Genomic DNA, 19077 nt, shown 5'->3' with positions numbered 1-19077 from the left:
TGGTGAGAACATTATTTTAAATGATTTCAAAGTCAAGCTTGAAAGTAGCATATTCAACATTTAGGTCACAAGGTCTAGTCTCAGTGATTAACAGGTCACGTTCCAAAGTGGGCCATGTGCTTCCAAGCATTTGATCGATAACTAAAATCATTAAAATCTATTTCAACACTTACATTTTTTACCTGATCTTCATGGCAGTTGTTCAGAATGTTAAAATAAATAAAAGTAGGAACTCGGTAACAAGGCTCAACTAGATCGGATAGACGCAAATAGTTTGTTCATACTCACAATGCCTTTTTTTCTAGATCATGAAAAATTAGTTAACACCACTAGGAAACAATCAGTTTCAGGTAAGCCACATTGTGCTGTTAAAGCTATCTATGTATAGTATAGATTGTTACAAAACCTTGTTTATCAATAAAAATAAATGAAAAAAAATGGCTTTCTTAAAGTTGTAGTCTTGGATGATATATTCCTCAACTTATAATCTACGACAATCTTTTGAGAAGAAAAACAAAATTTGACTATAGTTATACCCCCAACATACTGTGATTGGGGGCTAGCACAGGAATTTTCAATTATGTTCCTCGAACAATAATGGATTAGCATATTGTTGCTGTTTTATCCAGTTGTCTGGACCATTTCTCCCAAAAGAATTGTAAGTTCAAATATGAGATATTTAGGTAAATAAATCTCATTGAAGGGAGTGCAGTGTCCAAGAACGAAAACGATTGCACCACAACCATTAACTATTGACCTGCGTATAAATGACAAGCAATACAAATTACACAATTGCGGTGATTTAGATTAACTTAAACGGATGCTTATTTATTTTATGCTTTCCGGTAATTTATACAGAAATATCAGTGAAATAAACTGGTATTTCACTGTTTTAAACAGTGAAAAATAACAATGAAAATATCGATATTTTTCGCTGTTTTTCTGGGAAAATCGATATTCCACCGAATCCAACAAACATCCTCTATATATCCATCCTCTTCAAAAGCATCGTCAAACCAGTACTTTCAGTACTTTGATTTGATATGTAATCGGGCGTTCTATGTAAGTGCCCTTATTGAAATTTGCTTAAAACTTTGCATAATGTTTAGTGTTGTTCTTCTTTTCTCGACGCTGTCAATAATCGATGATAATTATCAGATGCATAACGATGTGATATTTTAAGACGCTTATAACTTAGAATTGTGTTTAAATAGCGGACGTTATATTTTCAAATATAATGAATATCATTTGTATTTCTAAACCATAGTGTATAAAGTAAATATTTGTAAGTTTAGGTTAATTATTTATACCACATTTACACAGATAAGAATCTAAAAGAAAACAAAAATACACTGCGGCCACGACTCACTTCAAACACACCAACCAATTAGCGAAAACAAAGAGAAGTAGACGTATCCAATCTTCATAACAATTTAACTCATTATTACTTTGTTGGATTGAATCAGTTCGTTATGGATACTGGAGATGAACATTTTCAGGAGCTTTAAACCTTAAAAAACGACATATAAGACGCACTCTATGGAAGGATTATAAGGGACAATTATACTAAAGACCAAGAAAAGTGTCGTTAATGACATAAGTGTAGCCACAACATTAAAAATTATAACAATAAAATGGAGCATATGTAACGCATGCAACATAAGTAGTACACACACATCAATATATCGTCTGTTTGATAACAATTTTTCAAGCAATCCAAACCTGACAAATACACCTTCTGACAATTGGGTCAGCATTGAATGGGAACAGATAATGTGTTATATGTCTAGCCCTGGATACAAGGACAAAGAAAACCTACACGGAGCAGATGTGCCAGCTCTAATTGAGATCTGTTTAAATTTCAAATCGTTGAGATATCTTTTTGGAACTGACATAGAATCTTTAGTTGAAGTATACATTTTTTTATATATTATATATTTGTAATAGTTTCAAAAGCACTATATATTTATTTTAAATCACAATTGCTACTTCACGTTATTTAAATGACTATGCCAATATGACCTTTTTGAATGCAAAAAAGAACATATTATTTTAATATATGCAAGATAAAGTATAAAAAAAACTATTAAGCTAAACAATCATTTGACTTTATAAATTTAGACATGTAAAAAAAGACATTTGCATATACATGTATAGCATCAGGATATTTCTACTTAAATGTAAATGTATCTAATGTTATGGTTTTGTTTTACAAAACTTTACCTGAAGCAGCTCGAACTTTTTGCATTTGCAAAATAAGAAATTCTGTGTGATAACTGCATTAGAAGTTGTATTGGACGTCATCAGGAACACGTTGGTGTAGAAATATAGGTTGAACAGAATTTCGAACAAACTATCAATCGTTCTCGACAAACAACTCAACTTGGAGACAGTGAGCCACTGAAACACACGTAAACGGTGTTATTCGACTTGTTGGTCCTGCAGTTATCATTTCTTATTTCGGGCAATGTGCCGAATGTCATTCTTTCTTAAAACATTGTAGCCAATAACTTCTTAAATATTAGACACATGATGGATAAAGATTCGCAATATTAGTATCCTCAATCTGAAGAGTAGTTGTTCAACGTCGAATTTGCGTAGCGGGTATGGCATCTGCTGCCAAGCAACTGGAATGACACCGTTTCACCATTCTTACGAATGCCCCGAAAACACCAAGTACTGGATCAACCAAGTAAACGCGCTTGAGGGCGCCCCAATAAGACTCAGTCTTTTGGTGATGCATTAAAGCCATTATTTTAAACTGATCAGAAGGGTCTCTTTTGAACCTACAATTAACATATTGATATGTTTTGAATTATTCGAGTTTCTGTTAGGCTAGATTGAACTCTATCGGTTCGCAATTGTAAACCACTAGTATGCATACCCGAAACACTTTAAGCAGGTGCGCATTTCGTTGCTAAGAATATATATATTTTTTATACCACATTTATATAGCGTCATTTTCATTCTCGAGAGGTGCGTTCAAAGGCGCTTTACATGTTTTCCCTGATCACTGGGTCATAAGTCGTCCGTTAACATCTTGGCGCAGTATGCAGCAACGGCACATTGGCTTATTTCCCTCACAGGTACCCATTTATACACCTGGGTGGAGAGGAGCAGATGTGGGAAAAAATGTGCTCAGGAAATTTCCAGTGGTCAAAGCGGGATTCGAACCCGGGACCTCTCGATCCACAAGCCAGCGTCCTACCATTAGATCACTGCTCCCACAGAATATGATAAACAATACTTGACCACCATTTTGTTTTATCGAGTCCATCGAACAAGCAGATGTTTAGGGGTATTCCACTACGACCCGATTCCCCACGATTTGTCCCGATTTCCAATATTTTGAGGTCGGGGACATTCGTAGCTCAATCGGCGAAGGTTCTAACTCATTCGTAGCTAGTCGTGGGCCGGTCGTAAGTGATTCCTGCAACTCGTGAGCTCCCGAAAAATTGTGGCCAGATTTTAAACATGTTTAAAATTTGACCAGGACCTCCAAAGACTGAATTTAATCGCAGTTGACTCGTAACAGCGTCGTAGTGTTGTCTTGGGCATCGTAATGGAATCGTAGGTACTTCGTGACTCAATCGGGAAATCGGCGATCGCGTGATCTGTCTACGAATCAGCTACGACTTTGTCAAGACTCTCACGAGTTCACCTCTAGTGAGTTGCGAGCCCGCTAAGATTCTCGCAATTTAGATCAAGACTCTCACGAGTTCACCCTGAGAGAGTTGCGGGCCCGCTAAGATTCACGCGATTTAGATCAATATCAATATATATAAGGGCCTACTAAGTAATTCATAGGTGCGCTCGGTGAGTCCCTAGGTTAGTCGTGAACGATCTGCAGCGTTCGTAGTACAGTCGCAGTAGATTCAAACACATCGTAATGAAGTCGCGACCTATTCGCAAGACACCAATCGAACCCAACGATTCTTCGTAATTTAATCGTACCAGTGTCGTAAATGAATCGTAGACTGTCACGAGTCCCCTGATTCAATAAATGTGATAAATCGTAGCAAATCGTTGCCTTGTTTTCGTAGTGGAATAAGGGTCGGCAGCCCTGATACTAAGGAAATGTATAGGATAAAAAGATTTTTTTATAAATACTTTAGTATCGACAAGATCGATACTGGTGTCTGCGTCTTGATTATATAAGCTTGACACCGGCGTCTGCTTCAATTACGTATTCCACTAGATATATATCATACAGCTGTTTTTGTATTCCTGATTTTGAAAGCTTTTTTGACAGCTTGCAAGGTGCTTTTCACGAAGGTCATACAGGTTTCTTGGTTCTTAAATTATTTGGAGTGGTTAACTGTCCAATGTGAATAACCTTATGTTTCTGACGAACAGTCAGCCTTCCAGCAGTCACTTATAAGCGTAACTGGTCTTAACTTGTTGTTTTTTAATAAAGGACTTAATGTTTGAGCCGACCGCACCTCCACTATTTCAAAAAGCACATTCCATTCGTGTGCCTCTTTCTATATAACTAAATACAAACCATCCCCTCTGTCCTCTGTGGTTCTTTCGTTTTCCAAATTTAGATTCGGCTATCTCGACGACACACCCTGAACCACCTATTTGCTCGCTCTCTTTCTCTAGGAAAGAGAGACACACTTTTGTAGCCAAATTATTCCAATCAGCCAGGTTGTGCTCGAATATACCCAGCTCACGAGCTACAGTGGAAACCCTCTAAACCGGATCCTCTCTATACCGGATTCCTCTCCAAACCGGACAAATTGTCCGGTCCCATTATTTTCCCTGTAAAATTATGCGTAAAATATCTCCTCAAAACCGGAATCCGCTCAATTCCGAATACCGGTCATTCTTTGGATCAAAATTGGGTAACTTCATACATAATTGCACCTCTCTAAACCGCTCAGGGCCGGTTTATTGCACCTCAGACCTAGTGTCAAAAAGTTGTGAATAGCGGATTAAAGACGCGTGAAATTAATAAAGGTGGTCGAAAAATTTGCAAACTGTAAAAATCGCAAAACAATTTATAGATACCTGATGTATCTATCGCTCAAAAGATCGGATAATACTGATTATAATTATAAATACACACTTACTGACTTTCGCCCAAGAAATTTAAATGTCAAAACCAAATAATTAATCCGTCTGAATTTCTGAAAATACATCTTAAATCGTCGTAAACCAAAGGCATTACTACAAAAAGTACTAGTTCGTATGCGTTTGTAGTGTTGCTCTGCATATCATCATCATATCATTTCAAGTTAACCAATCAAATGCGACTTTTTAGTCACGTGATATCGCTTGATAGGTCACGTAATATAGCGTCTTAAAAATGGAATTTTATATGATAACACACAGAGTGGTTTTGATATCGATTCAAGTCAATAACTTCGTTATTAAATGGAGTTTTGAACCCGAAATGTTAACGGAGATTTCAAATAAGTAAACGTTTTTCCATTATTTTTTCGTACCGATAAAGATCAATCTTCCCTGCAGTTGTTATATAACATTATACTATCTTATTGTTATTTCAAAAATACACTCCAGATACAGTCTACGTTTACAGACATATTACCAGTCAAGGAAAATCGGATCACCTTGTATGCAAAGAATGTTTGAAGGTAAGTCAGCATATTCAATTGATTAATATTATTATTAATGTGTTGACTGAATTCAAGCAAAACCCTCACCTTCCATGTATTGTTGCTATGTAAGCAAAGACGCTACCACCTACATTTATTCTTTATGTTGCCATTTGTTTCTTAATAAACTCGCTTACACATCTACTTTTTTACAGAAAATACAGAAACTCGCAATTCTAATGACAAAGTGCCATCATCTGAACATCCTGGCGAACCAATACACAGCTTCAATCAGGCAATCGTCGTCACAGCACATCCAGAAACACGTGCTTGCAAAATAAGTGATGTCAAAACTGACGAAGAACATACGCCAGAGCAAGAACCAGGTGACATATAGCATACAAGGATATGTTTCTATTTTGTTATGTTGATTATAGGCACACATTTAAACGAGGCATATTCCCTTTAGACAAACAAGTATTGTTATTGGTTGCATTAATAATGAAAACACTGTTCATAATTAAAGCGGGATTATACGATTTTGTCAAATATTTATGAATTTATATAAAATGTGTAAACAACTTATTATATATATATATTGCAATATAAATTCAAATAAAAGTTAAGAAGAACATGTGTCGAAAAATGCGAAATAAGGCAGATATTTATTTCTTAAATTGAAAACGGCTGTACAGCCGAATTCGCCAGCATGTATACCGTACATGTACGATGTGAATCTACATTTAGTCCAACGGTTTATTTATATTCATGCAACGATATCTATTCATACGACACACAAATACTAAATCCGATCCTAATACAAAGACAAATGCTTCGGTTATTGTAGGAAAATATGTACGTCACAATCGGCTCGGGGTGCTAGTTTGTCTTAGCTGCATTTTATGAAATTCGGCTTTAATGTATATTTTTTCTTACCTATTTTTGTTATTGTAACATATTTTATCAATATATTACAATTAAATACATATAAAAAAAATCGTATAATCTCGTTTTAAGAGTAAACACACAATGGCAAAACCAGTGTTGCGATTCTTGCTTCAGCGTAAATTGTACTTACAAAGAAGAATTCAACAACACTGAAGTACCATTATGAGTGTGATTGTGCTAAACGGTATTTCATGTGTATCACGAGTTAACTATTTATTTTCACTTTTCCGAAACTACTTTTCATGGGACTTACATTTAATACGTTTAGTTTACTGCCCGTAAACTGAACGTGCCTTGATATGATAAGCAGATATCTCATAATTACTTACATCTTCTTCGTCTGAAATATAAATAAAAGACCGGGCAAAAACGCTAGAAATTCAAGTGAGGTGGACACTGACGGAGGAACTGAAGGAAAACAAGGTGATATTTTATATTTTGTATTCTGTTTATTTTTGTTTTCAAATTTTCATCTGTTTAATGCATTTTGTAAAAACGACTACACAACACACATGTCATGGCATTTACAATTTTAAAAATAAATAAACTAGTACCTTACCTTCCCATTTCCCTTTCTTCTAACCGAGTTGAAGCCAAAAAACGTGCAGACATGTTATTGTGGACACACATTAACCGCTATCGATATAAGGCATTTCCCCAGGATTTTGGTCAGGCACAGCGGCTAGATAGAGAAGAATGTGGTTGGCGCGTGTATTTTTTTTCTTCTTGCTGTTTACCAAATTCCACACTTCTTTTAAGCTATTAAACACAACATTTACTGGTAGTATTTATTCATTTTTCGTAAATTTATTTAATTAAAGTAATTGATTTTAATATTTATTAACAAGAAAAATAACAGTAGGCCTTAGAACGCACAAATTACTGTAAAAGGCAACACAAATAAAGTTACATATTTAACCACAAATATACAGATATACTATGTCAAAAAACTTTTTTCCGTGGCTTCTCCTGGTGCAAGGCTTACACCATTCTTCCGGAGTCCATTGCCTCAATATCTGGTCCTTTTATGCTGACCATCATCAGAGTATTGAGGTCAGAAGACTACAGCCGAGCATGATTTTCTGTGTTTAACCTTTTAATTGTGCTGAAGCGCCTCTGGTAATCTGAAATGCCCACAATTAGTAAATAACTCTGAAATTATATCTTTTGAATCCCTTTGATTTACATATAAAAAGATATTTCAGCAAAGAAAACATCTTTCCTTTGTTATTGTGATCTTGACAGCCTAATCCAGTACCTTCAAGCTGAAGATGTAGGGAGGAGAAGGTTAACAGCTGCCAGCTTGTACGGTTGGTTTCGGCTTTTCCAAAAGTGGATGGTTAACCTCTCCATTGCCTGATCAGCCTTCGTCTGACGGCTGCTTGAATCGCTTGGTTGGTGGTTGTGAGGTCTCAGGATCACTGGCACGGCCCTTGGCCTTTTCATTTATTTTACTCTCTGACAGCGACGATTCATTAAAAGTCCTTACCGAGAAATTAGTAATGGAAGAGTTCCCAGACACAGGGGCTGCTCATTTCTGGATCTAATCATTCTTTCATGCACAAACAACTAAATAAAAAAATGTTGCAGGTATATTTCGTATGTCGTAAACAAGCAAAGAAACTATTTGATGCGAAAACATTAAATGTTGGTGCTATTAATCTAAAGTCGCCGTTGAGAAAATAGTGTGAACAGTTTTTAACTGGGCGAGAGTGATCAATTGAGACGCCAATTAATTGAATTTGTAACTTAAATTACGCGCAACCTCAACACACACCAGATACTTTTTATTTTTTTTTAAAACACCGCTGAAAAAGTCGTAAACGCTGTCTCGTCATAAAATTAACCCCCTTTTTGTGTTATAAACAAGAACTGAAATCGTGAATTTATGAAGCTTCATTAGTAATTAGCTTTATTGATATGTTTCGTGAACAAAATATTTCAATATATTCCATAAAAAATATATAAATCATGACAAAGGAAATTAACAAAAGCATAATCGCCAAGACCGTAGCATCAGTTCTCTGCGTTAGGACCGCGCGATACTTTCGTACGCATTAATTCCTTTCCTACTTTCATTTTCAAAACCATTTTTTTCTATCGTATACAGAATTCTATTCTCGTAAGCAAGATGATATTTTAATACTGAACTCCAGATCTAAACGCTACACATCGGTATAAAGTACGAACATGTCAACCGTAAATCTAGATTCTAAAACGGTGTGATATTTGCAAAAGTAAAAGTTATAACTCGCCGGGCTGCCCAAACCAGAAGAAAAACTTCATATATATTTATATATCTGAAAACTACGTAGGCTTTATAATGATATATAATTTGTCAAAATCGGCCGAGAAATAAAAGTATAATTTAAAAAAAGAAGTTAGTCGGTACATCAAAATGTATAACCTCGGCTCTTCGATGTACGCTAATCGATAGCTACCGGTCACGTGAATAAGTTACAAGATATTAGCCAATACGGTCCCGTTTCATATCCGTCTCATCTAGAGTCCGTGGTTATCCTTGCAACGCTTTATAATTTTCAGTTTTTTTAAATCGTAAAAAGATGCATATAAAGACTATTTTAGAGCATGGTAAATGTTCAGTATTACTGTTTCCTCGCAAATATCAAATTTCAAACGAAAATATGTGAATCGGAAACAACTTTTTTCAATTTTGTCAATTTATCCAAACGTGAAACGGCCCCTTTAATGTCAAAGTGTCTCAAAGTAGGAACGTCTAAATTAACATAAGGTGCATGCTGTCATAAGCAAACACGTCAAAACACCCCTTCGTACGTAATGGTAACATTTACAATCCATTTGTATCTGCTGTCAAATTATTACATGTTAGTTCATACGTTGTTCAAACACTTTCATTACAACTATCCGATATTTACCAATTCATCATTTGACCATTTCAATTAATGCAACTATTAAATAACAACTAAATTGAAAATGAACTGCAATATGCTTAGCATCTTACTGATATGTCACTAATGACAACTTTAATAAGATTAGTATGCGCACAGAGAGAGCTAGCAAAGTTTACAAAACAATATAAAACGTTGTAAAATATACACATCTTTTCATAATGTTATCATATATAAGTTCGAGAAAATGAAATATCAAAATTTACTTTCTTACAATTAAGACATAGATCTTCTCATTTCTATTCACTTTAAGTTGAAACACACTGTGTTTTAATTAATGCTAATGAAAAACGCTCAACTGAACAATATGGAACGGTATTTAGGTAAAAATTACATCCTTCTTTATGACTGTGTCATGATTTTTGATGGTACTTTTAATTTGTATTTAGACACCTTTTCATGCTTAATGGCACTTACATCTTGCCTGATGACCAATGTCTATTTACATTCTGCTTAATGGTATCATGCATGGGTACAGATGCACCATCCTTGTTCGTTAATTGCATGCTGCATATATGTATGTTGGTTTTTGCAGAGAGACTTGTGCAATAGGCGCAGTGCATAATGGAATCAAACATTGATGCGTTGAATAAAGTGACGTTATGGCAAGATGTGACTTTCACCCAAGCACAAAGCAACATACAATCATGCATGATACAATGATGTCAATTGACAGTCGTTCCGAAATGCTACGGACGACTATCTTAATTTACGACGTATGACGGAAGTTTTATGTCATAGCAGAAGTTGCGCCCCTTTGTGTGATATTTAAACAGTCAAAAAGCCAAACGTTTTCCTTTATATGGTCCCTTTTACGCAAAAAGTCTGCTGTAACCCGGCAATTGTCATGAGCTCTTCTTAGACTATAAACCTAAATGCTGATGTACAAAAAATTATACTTACCGGTAAAAAGGATTTAATAATACACTTTAAGGCTGGATTTTTTAATAGAGTGTAAACCAAGATTTTGCTGAAAAAGTAATGTGGAACTCCGCATGTATGTTGAGAGGAAATCCATTACATAATTTCAAATTTACTAGTGTAAACCTATTTATTTTAGCTCGATTGCATCGAAAGCCTAGGGCTTATATAAACGCTCTCAAGTCCGTTTCCTGGGCCTAGAACCAGTACTTGGTGTCTTTGGGGGAGATCTAAAAAACGCTCCCACAGTGGGGTCGAACCCGTGACCTACCGGTCGCTAGGCGGACACCATATCCATTACACCACGGCGACCTCATGCCTCAAATTTACTAGAGTACCATACTGCATGGTTAGCAAGTATTTGTCTATCATTCTATGATAGAATGACTGTATACGACTGATTTGGTAACATGGATTTGAATTTGAAAAAAAAATGTAAAAATTTGAGGCCTTTTTACTTTTGAAAATTAAGCACAGTGTTAAAGGCTTACTGTTATATTATTTTTGAAAAATTAAGCACATGTTAAAAACTTACTGTTATATTATTATTTTAAGCAAAATACATACCTTTAGTAGCAAATTCTAATAAAATATAAAGCTATCTGGCATTTCGATTAATAGCATATAGAGTATTAGAGATGCAATCCAAATTTGTGTTGGAACTCAACAGTAGCTCTCAAAAAGATAGCAAATTGACTAGTAGTACCAGTAGCTTTCAAAGAAATTGCAGCAAATAGTTTAAAAATGTGTATACTACATTTTTTTCTAAATTGATTAAAAATTATGTTCTATGATATTTTATTAGTAGAAGACTGTTGTTTTCTCAACGAGGGGTACAACAGTTGTACTAGACACGAGTACTTGTAACTTTCAGCTCCGTTATGTCCTGTATAAAATACATGTATATTTTCTTGAGTACCAACTGCAACTTACAAATATCAAAAACATTCACGGCAGTCAATTTCTTGTGTAGGCCTAATGGTCTTAATGGCAATAATAAATGTAGTTAGTTTAATGGAGATGTTGCTAACTGCCGTTGTTAATGACGCTGAGTGGTAGGGCTGCAACAAATCCAAAAAAATTGTTCGGATCCGAATCCAAATCCAATAAGGTTTCTTCGGATTTTTTCGGATCCGGATCCCTTACATAACACTAACAGAAAATAAGAAATTTTGTCCAAATTAAAGAAATCAATGTTTTAGACGTATAATTTGACTAAAAAACATAAAACATTTATTAATGAAAAACAAAATCCTCGTTTAACATTGTAGCCATGTCAGAATAAAACGAAACCTCAATACTGTTTCACTTAATAGTTTGCTCGTTAATATACACTTTTCATAGTTGCAATAATTCAACTCTAAGCTTTATAGCCCAATGGGCTGCTTCGAGTTGAAATGCGCTCTCTCTTGTCCATGGGTGCAAAATGTTATCAACAATGTGAGGGTTAAGGAACACTGAAACTGCAAGAACTTATTAAAGTTAACCAATCTAAACCACAAACTTATCTAAATGGTACCATTAAAGCAAGAAATAATTGATTTTATTGACATAGGTTTTGTTTTGTACGCTGTATCTGCCATATTGGAAAATTGACCCAATATTGGTTAGGTCGCAGTACACCAATATTTTGCACGTAGGGTTATGTGCTCCAGCCTATAAAGTCGATAACGATGTGGTATTCGATACAGAATACACTGTTTCAAATTTAAGCATAAAAATGTCAGCGAGAAAAGTGTGTTAAAACATCGTCGTGTTTTCATAGGGTGCATGCAAAGGATAACATTCGTAGGTTGCCATTCAGGTAAATTTAACATGTTTATGAAGTTCATTCATTATTTTCCTCAATTTGTCTTGAACGACGTCTGTTTAGTGAAGCGCACGAATTCGCTGCGCTGAACTGCACCCATGTTGATGAAGGGGTGCATATGGACTGCCAGAGCCGACACAGCAAAACTTATCAAAGGCTCTGGGAGTCCGTTTATATGGACTAACACTTTTCACTGTTCATGCAGTTTGGTGTCTGTTTTCACAAAAATTAACATATCAACATTGTCCGGGTCCAGGCAAGCCCTGTGAGCACTGACGAGGTCTCCTGCTGTGGAGTAGATTCTCTCACTGGGAATTGAGGTTCCTTGCATCACAAGATAGCATTTTAACTTAGTATATGACGAAAGATGCTTTCAAGACAATACATGATGCAGGAACACAATTTGACAGGTCGCGAAATAATGCAAAATTAACCTGAATAACTTTCCAGCCACACTACCGTTGTTTTAAATACAACTCAGAAAGACAATAAGGATTGAAAACTTACTTATTGCCATTAGGAATTACATTTGTCATGTGTAAATCCTCGATGATTTTGAATTAGTTTTGCTTTACGGAATGTCCAATGACACTCTTAGGCAATAAAAGCCGAAGGATCTCGAATGATCTGCTATTTGACTGTCACACATCAATAAATGTCGACTATTATACGTATCTTTTATCTTTTAAACAGAACCAGTCTGCATAAAAACAATACTCGTGAAAACAGCGCTAGGTTACATACAACTATGAAAATAAATATTCGGAACCGAAATTTCCAGGGGTGGATCCGTACCCGCGAATCTGAAGTTGGATCCGATATCATCGGATAATTCGGGTACCCGTTGCAGCCCTACTGAGTGGCAAAAAACGAGTATGACTGGTTTCAGGAATAATGAACACACATACATTGGATAGTCAGCAAGCATGTTGCAACAATCATCAAGTATAACCGAAAAGACAACAATCATGTTGGAATTGTCATGAAGCATTTAGAATAAAAATCAGGCATAATGTAAATTTTCACCATTAATGATGTAATGTTGCAACAATCATCAAGTATAACCGAAAAGACAACACTCATGTTGGAATTGTCATGAAGCATATTACAATAAACATCAGTAATAATGTAAATATTCACCACGAATGATGAAATATTTACCTTAATACCGTTCCATAGAACAATATCAAGCACAATTTTAATTTTAAATATGTTAGTATTACTGGACACATATCAACCATTTATAAAACATAATATATATTTAATTCTACATATGCGATATGAAAAATTACCAGTACTAACGTACTGTCGTCTACGATCTGTTCAACAAATAGTATTTGTGTCTTCATATACATCGTGAATGCTGTACATAGGCAACAAACAGTCTAACTAAGCTTACATCTTGGGAAATACCGAACAATGAAATAATATTATTTACGGAGTAGTTTAAAGAATTAACATTTAAGATCGATACAGCCTCATCCGATAATAATCGCTTTTTCACAAAAAGTAACAAAATGACTGCAAACTAAGTTCCTTATTTCTTGAAGAAAAACTGTGTAATAATGTGTAATTCTTTTCTGAATTAACCAAAAGTAAAATGCGACCCTATTTACCATTATATGTGTACGTTTTAAAAACAAAAAAAAACATCACAAATATTTAACATCGTTTGAGAAAATGTCCGATATAGGCCATGAAGTATTCCTTATAAATAAAAAACTGCATTCTCACAATAACCTAACAACTATTGGTTAGAATGATAAAGAGGTAAATAAGGTGATAGTTACGTTATCGATTCATGATTAATAAATGCATGGAATATAGAGTTAATTTACTCAATTCATAAATCGACTAGCATAAACATTGAAAGATATAACATTAAACATTAAAAAGCTTTTCTTTTCAAAATATATATACAATATTATAAAACAGCGTATTAATAAGATTTGAAAAAAATATACACAACCCTTTTTAGATTGTGTAAAATTCGACGTCCGCGTCAGACCAATTGACGTAGTGTCAGTGGTTCTCGAGATAGACCAATGAACGTTCAAATACCTTATAATCAGTAAAACAAAACAGCTTATATTAATTGAGTTCATAGTTGTCTTAGAACCTTACGAAATCAATCATTTTGTTAAAAAAATAAAGTTCATGTAGACATAAAATAATAAACATGGTCACATATTTTTTATTTTGGTACACCTGGGTTATTACAAAATTTAGATGACCATTCCCAATAGCATATTTAATCTGACTAGCAAATGTGTTATGCTAATTGGTTGAATTGTGAATTTATGTTTTGCAGCAACAAAACGCAATGCTGGTATAGAAGCCGACCATAACATCGGGCAAGCACAGTGTCAAGAAGTACAGAACTCAACAGCTGCCGATGGTAATATATTGAATTGTCGATGTGATTTCTTAATAAAAAATTGTACTGATAGTATAGCTCACGATGCATATGTTTTACCTAGAACGCAAATGTACCATCAGTTTCGGACATATTCATATAGGAAAAGGTGACGCATTTCAATTAGATAAATGTATTGAATATATATGTACAGAATACACATGAACATGCATAGAACATATTTTAGAACTTATATAACCTAAATGTATGTGATGAAATAAAAAACCGAGCAAACTTCGCCATGTATAATTTTCTTACTTTGAGCTGCTTTCATTCAAATTAAGATGTAATAAAACAATGCAATAATGTTACACAAAATATACTCAATTTAGGAATGTTGACGATGTAAAAAAATAATGCTAATAATCTGTTGAATTAATATTGGTATTTGTTTCTGTATACCATCGAACATACCGGGAATTAGGTGGTCGATGATATTTGTATGTTTTCATGAATTGGCTAATCCTCATTGTGATTTTGACATTCAAATGTCCTGTGTTCATTCGTCCTAGCATCTATTGACTTTGCCTTTTTCAATACTGTTTTTTTTTTCAGAATTAAATATTCATTTACGCGTGTTTAATTTAAATCCTTAAGTTTCGATATTTTATTGTTTTGCAATACATAACTCTATGAATGTTTGTGAGAGTGAGTGTGTTTCCTCTTAAACACAAACGTTATTCAGTCCAATATTCTTAGTACTACCATTTAACTAGTGTTAAGAGTAAATTAACCAGTTAGTACCAACATAGAGAAAATAATCTAGCAGAGTGACTTGACTATGAAAACATTTGTATTAAAACGAAACAGACCTAGTTTGATTCACAAAACGTATTCACTCGTATAGTAAGAGATTGGGAATTCGTAGAAGCGACCATTACATTTATATGTATCATGAATATTGCTGGGATGAGTGTGAGATTGAGCGCTCTAAAACCGGTTTAAACCTCAAATGCTTTGCAATGACCGTTCCAAGGCGGTGACCCCCGTTTTATAATAATAATAATAATAATAATACAACTACTAAAATAATAATAATACTATTACTAGCACTCTGATTACCTATTGATTACTCAAAAATCAGAGGCTCTGTAAACTAATACAGTATATATATAATGATGCAAATAACGTTGAGGATGCATCGCGTAATAATTTAAGAATTGTTAAGAAAACATATTGAATATTGAGTAAAGGAAATACTGTAAATGTTCATTAAAACAAAAAACACGAACACTGTTCTGATTTAAGATTATTACACACTTTATCGATTTAAAATGTATTGTGGATAAAACTGTATACGCCCAGCTAATATGTTATGCTTCTTTATTGAATTGTGAAATTATGTGGAATTGTGTTTTGTAGCAACAGAGCGCAATACTGGTATAGAACCCAACCTTAACATCGGTAAAGCACAATGTCAAGAAGCAAAGAACTTCACAGCTGCAGAGGGTTATGTATAAACTTGTCGATGCAATTTCAAGTATCCAAATTATACTATTAAATTAACGTATATTATAATTGCAAAAAAACATAAACACAAATACCCATGACAGTATGATTATTTTACTATATGCAGGGTCAGACGCTGGCTACTTTACACTTTCATCACAGGGTTTTGATCAGCGTCAAGATTTTTCACCACAATTTTTTGTACCAAAAGTTTCGGACAATCGGCTTCAAATTCGTCAACCATCAGTTACCCAAAGTGGACTACCTTTTAATAGAGGACAAGATAATACATGTCATTTTCCTCACGGTAATGGATGCGTTTACAGTTAGACATTTACATATAAAGTGTATATATTGAAAACGTATATAATCTGTAATTATGTGAAATATATAATTTACCGAAATAAACGCGCAAGGTATATGTACCTTTTTCTGTGTTGCTGTTATACAATGAACGACATTAAGAATGTAATGCATTATTGTTATTTAATTACAATACAATTTAGATGAGTTTAAATCAATATAGGTATTCAAAACATCCGGGCACTATGACAATTGGAAAACAATGTTCTTCATTCATTTCGACAATATTTGCCTTTTGCCAAAACATTGTTTTGATTTCAGATTATTACACACTTTAGATGTCGATTAAAAATGTATTGTGGATACAACTGTACACGCCAAGCCAATATGTTATGCTTCTTTGTTGAATTGTGAAATTATGTGGAATTGTGTTTTGTAGCAACAGAGTGCAATGCTGGTATAGAACCCGACCATAACATCGGTAAAGCACAATGTCAAGAAGTACAGAACAGAACAGCTGCAGATGGTAATGTATAAACTTGTCGATGCAATTTCAAGTATCAAAATTATACTTATACATTAACGTATATTATAATTGCAAAAAAACTTAAACACAAATACCCATTACAATATGTATCCTCCAATTACCTTGAGTCAAGCGGTTAAGGAAACAACTTAAATAATTTCTAAATTAATTCAAACAATGCCGCAATAAACGATCTATTTTAAAGATTTATTTCATTCCCATTCAACCAATGTCAAATTGTTTATTTACAGCGTGTTTAACCACGCAAAGCCGATAGTTCCATACACACCCGCAAATGACATACACTACGCGCGTTGTTTACCTTGAGTCGAGAGGTCACATCCGAAAAGCGAGAGTACTCGATTGCAATAGGCAGGAGGTCAACAAAACTTCAAATATTCGAATCACTGAACAAATTTAGAGAAACTGAAAGATTAATTTAACTTTTTTCATATCTTCTATTTAACCTTTTAACAAGTTTCTGTTTTATCGGTCGATCTTCTTTTTAGCAACATTGACACGAAAAAGTGCTCAAGAGTTGAAAAGAAATAACGTTCGGAATGTGTTCAAATAAAATTTTGGCATATATATGCTACTATTAAAAGATTTGATAAAATTATCATCCAATCGGGACAGGGCTTACCCACTGAACGTGTTTATATCGTCATGTAACCTATTTTCGCGATGTGCGTTCACAAATTGTTTCATGCAACATTTTCTGGGAATCGTGAAAAAAATAAATAATTTTCATTCAAATAAATTAAATACATGAATTTGTTGTGTTTAAACTAGGGCATTGGTCTGCAATTTATGTGCAAGTTAATTGAAGAGTACCGAAAAAATGAAATTTTTTCCTTATATAAGTCGTTTCTGTAATTATTTTCAAGCGTAGAAACATTAGTAAAACAAAATACTCGGAGCGCATGCGTGTGACGTCATCACGAGAGCCGCGTTCTTAATGTAAACAAAGTGATCGAAATTAGGTTATGCTCGAAATAAGGGAATCGTACGATATATTTTACTTTATGCAGGGTCACACGCTGGCTATTTTACACTTCCATCGCAGGGTTTTGATCAGCATCAAGATTTTTCACCACCATTTTTTGTATCAAAAGTTTCGGACAATCGGCTTCAAATTCGTCAACCATCAGTTACCCAGATTGGACACCCTTTATATCGGGGACAAGATAACACATACGGTAATGAATGCGTTTACAGTTAGACATTTACATATAAGGTGTATAGAGTGAGAACGTATATAAATTTGATTTATATGAAATATATAATATACCGAGAAAAACGCGCAATGCATATGTTCCCTTTTCTGTTTTGCTGTCATACAATGAACAACATTAAGAACGTAATGCATTATTGTTATTTAATTACAATTAAAGTAAGCTAAGTTTAAATCAATATACGTATTCATAACATCCGGGCAGTGTGACAATTGTAAAAAAAATATTATGTAATTAATTAATTTAGTCAATGTCAATAGTTGCCTTTTTATTTATCTGAATATCATCATACCGACCTCGAACCACTTGGTCGATGCTCGTTGTTTGTTCTTTATGATTAAGCTGGTCAGCATTGGTCCACTGGGCCATAAAACGCCCGTGTTTCTACTTTCAGGCGCCTATTAACTTTTGCATTCTCGCGTTTAATATTATGAACTTATTGATTCGACAATAATAATTTACCATTACAATCCAATGACGCATTCCCTTCCATAGTGAGCGTTCATGCGGGAATGAATTGTTGTGGAAGTACATGGAATGTGTGCATTGGATATGGCACTTTAGGCAATGCCCATATTTGCAATGTAAAGATATTTCATTATTTATATTTTTAGAAACATATGCAATACATAAACATAAAAATTTGGAAAGCATTAAAATTCGGATTAATCATTAGTATTGTTATTTGCATTATAATTGTGACTACTATTACTACTACTACTGCTACTACTACTACTACTACTACTACTACTACTACTAGTACTACTAGTACTACAACTACTTCAACTACTACTTCTACTACTACTATTACTACTACAACTGCTGCTGTTGTTGTTACTGCTTCTGCTGCTGATACTACTACTACTACTACTTCTAATACTACTTTTACTACTTCTACTACTACTACTTCTACTACTACTACTACTACTGCTGCTGTTGTTGCTGCTTCTTCTGCTGCTACTACTACTACTACTACTA

The 19077-nt window shown here is 34.3% G+C and overlaps 1 protein-coding gene across 1 annotated transcript; it reads left to right on the top strand.

Annotated features, from left to right (window-relative positions):
* Positions 1-306: 306 nt before the first annotated feature.
* On the top strand, positions 307-16875 carry LOC127839904 (uncharacterized). The gene is made up of 5 exons (XM_052368297.1): positions 307-350; positions 5527-5600; positions 5777-5947; positions 14482-14568; positions 16778-16875. Exons 2-5 carry the CDS (start codon positions 5582-5584, stop codon positions 16873-16875), a joined length of 375 nt encoding a protein of 124 aa, XP_052224257.1. The 5' UTR covers positions 307-350; positions 5527-5581.
* Positions 16876-19077: the final 2202 nt, after the last annotated feature.

The sequence above is a fragment of the Dreissena polymorpha genome, chromosome 7 (genome assembly GCF_020536995.1).
Source record: "Dreissena polymorpha isolate Duluth1 chromosome 7, UMN_Dpol_1.0, whole genome shotgun sequence".
Classification (NCBI taxonomy): Eukaryota; Metazoa; Mollusca; class Bivalvia; order Myida; family Dreissenidae; genus Dreissena; species Dreissena polymorpha.
The sequence above is the reverse complement of the archived record's forward strand: the minus strand, read 5'-3'. Positions and strand labels throughout refer to the sequence as shown.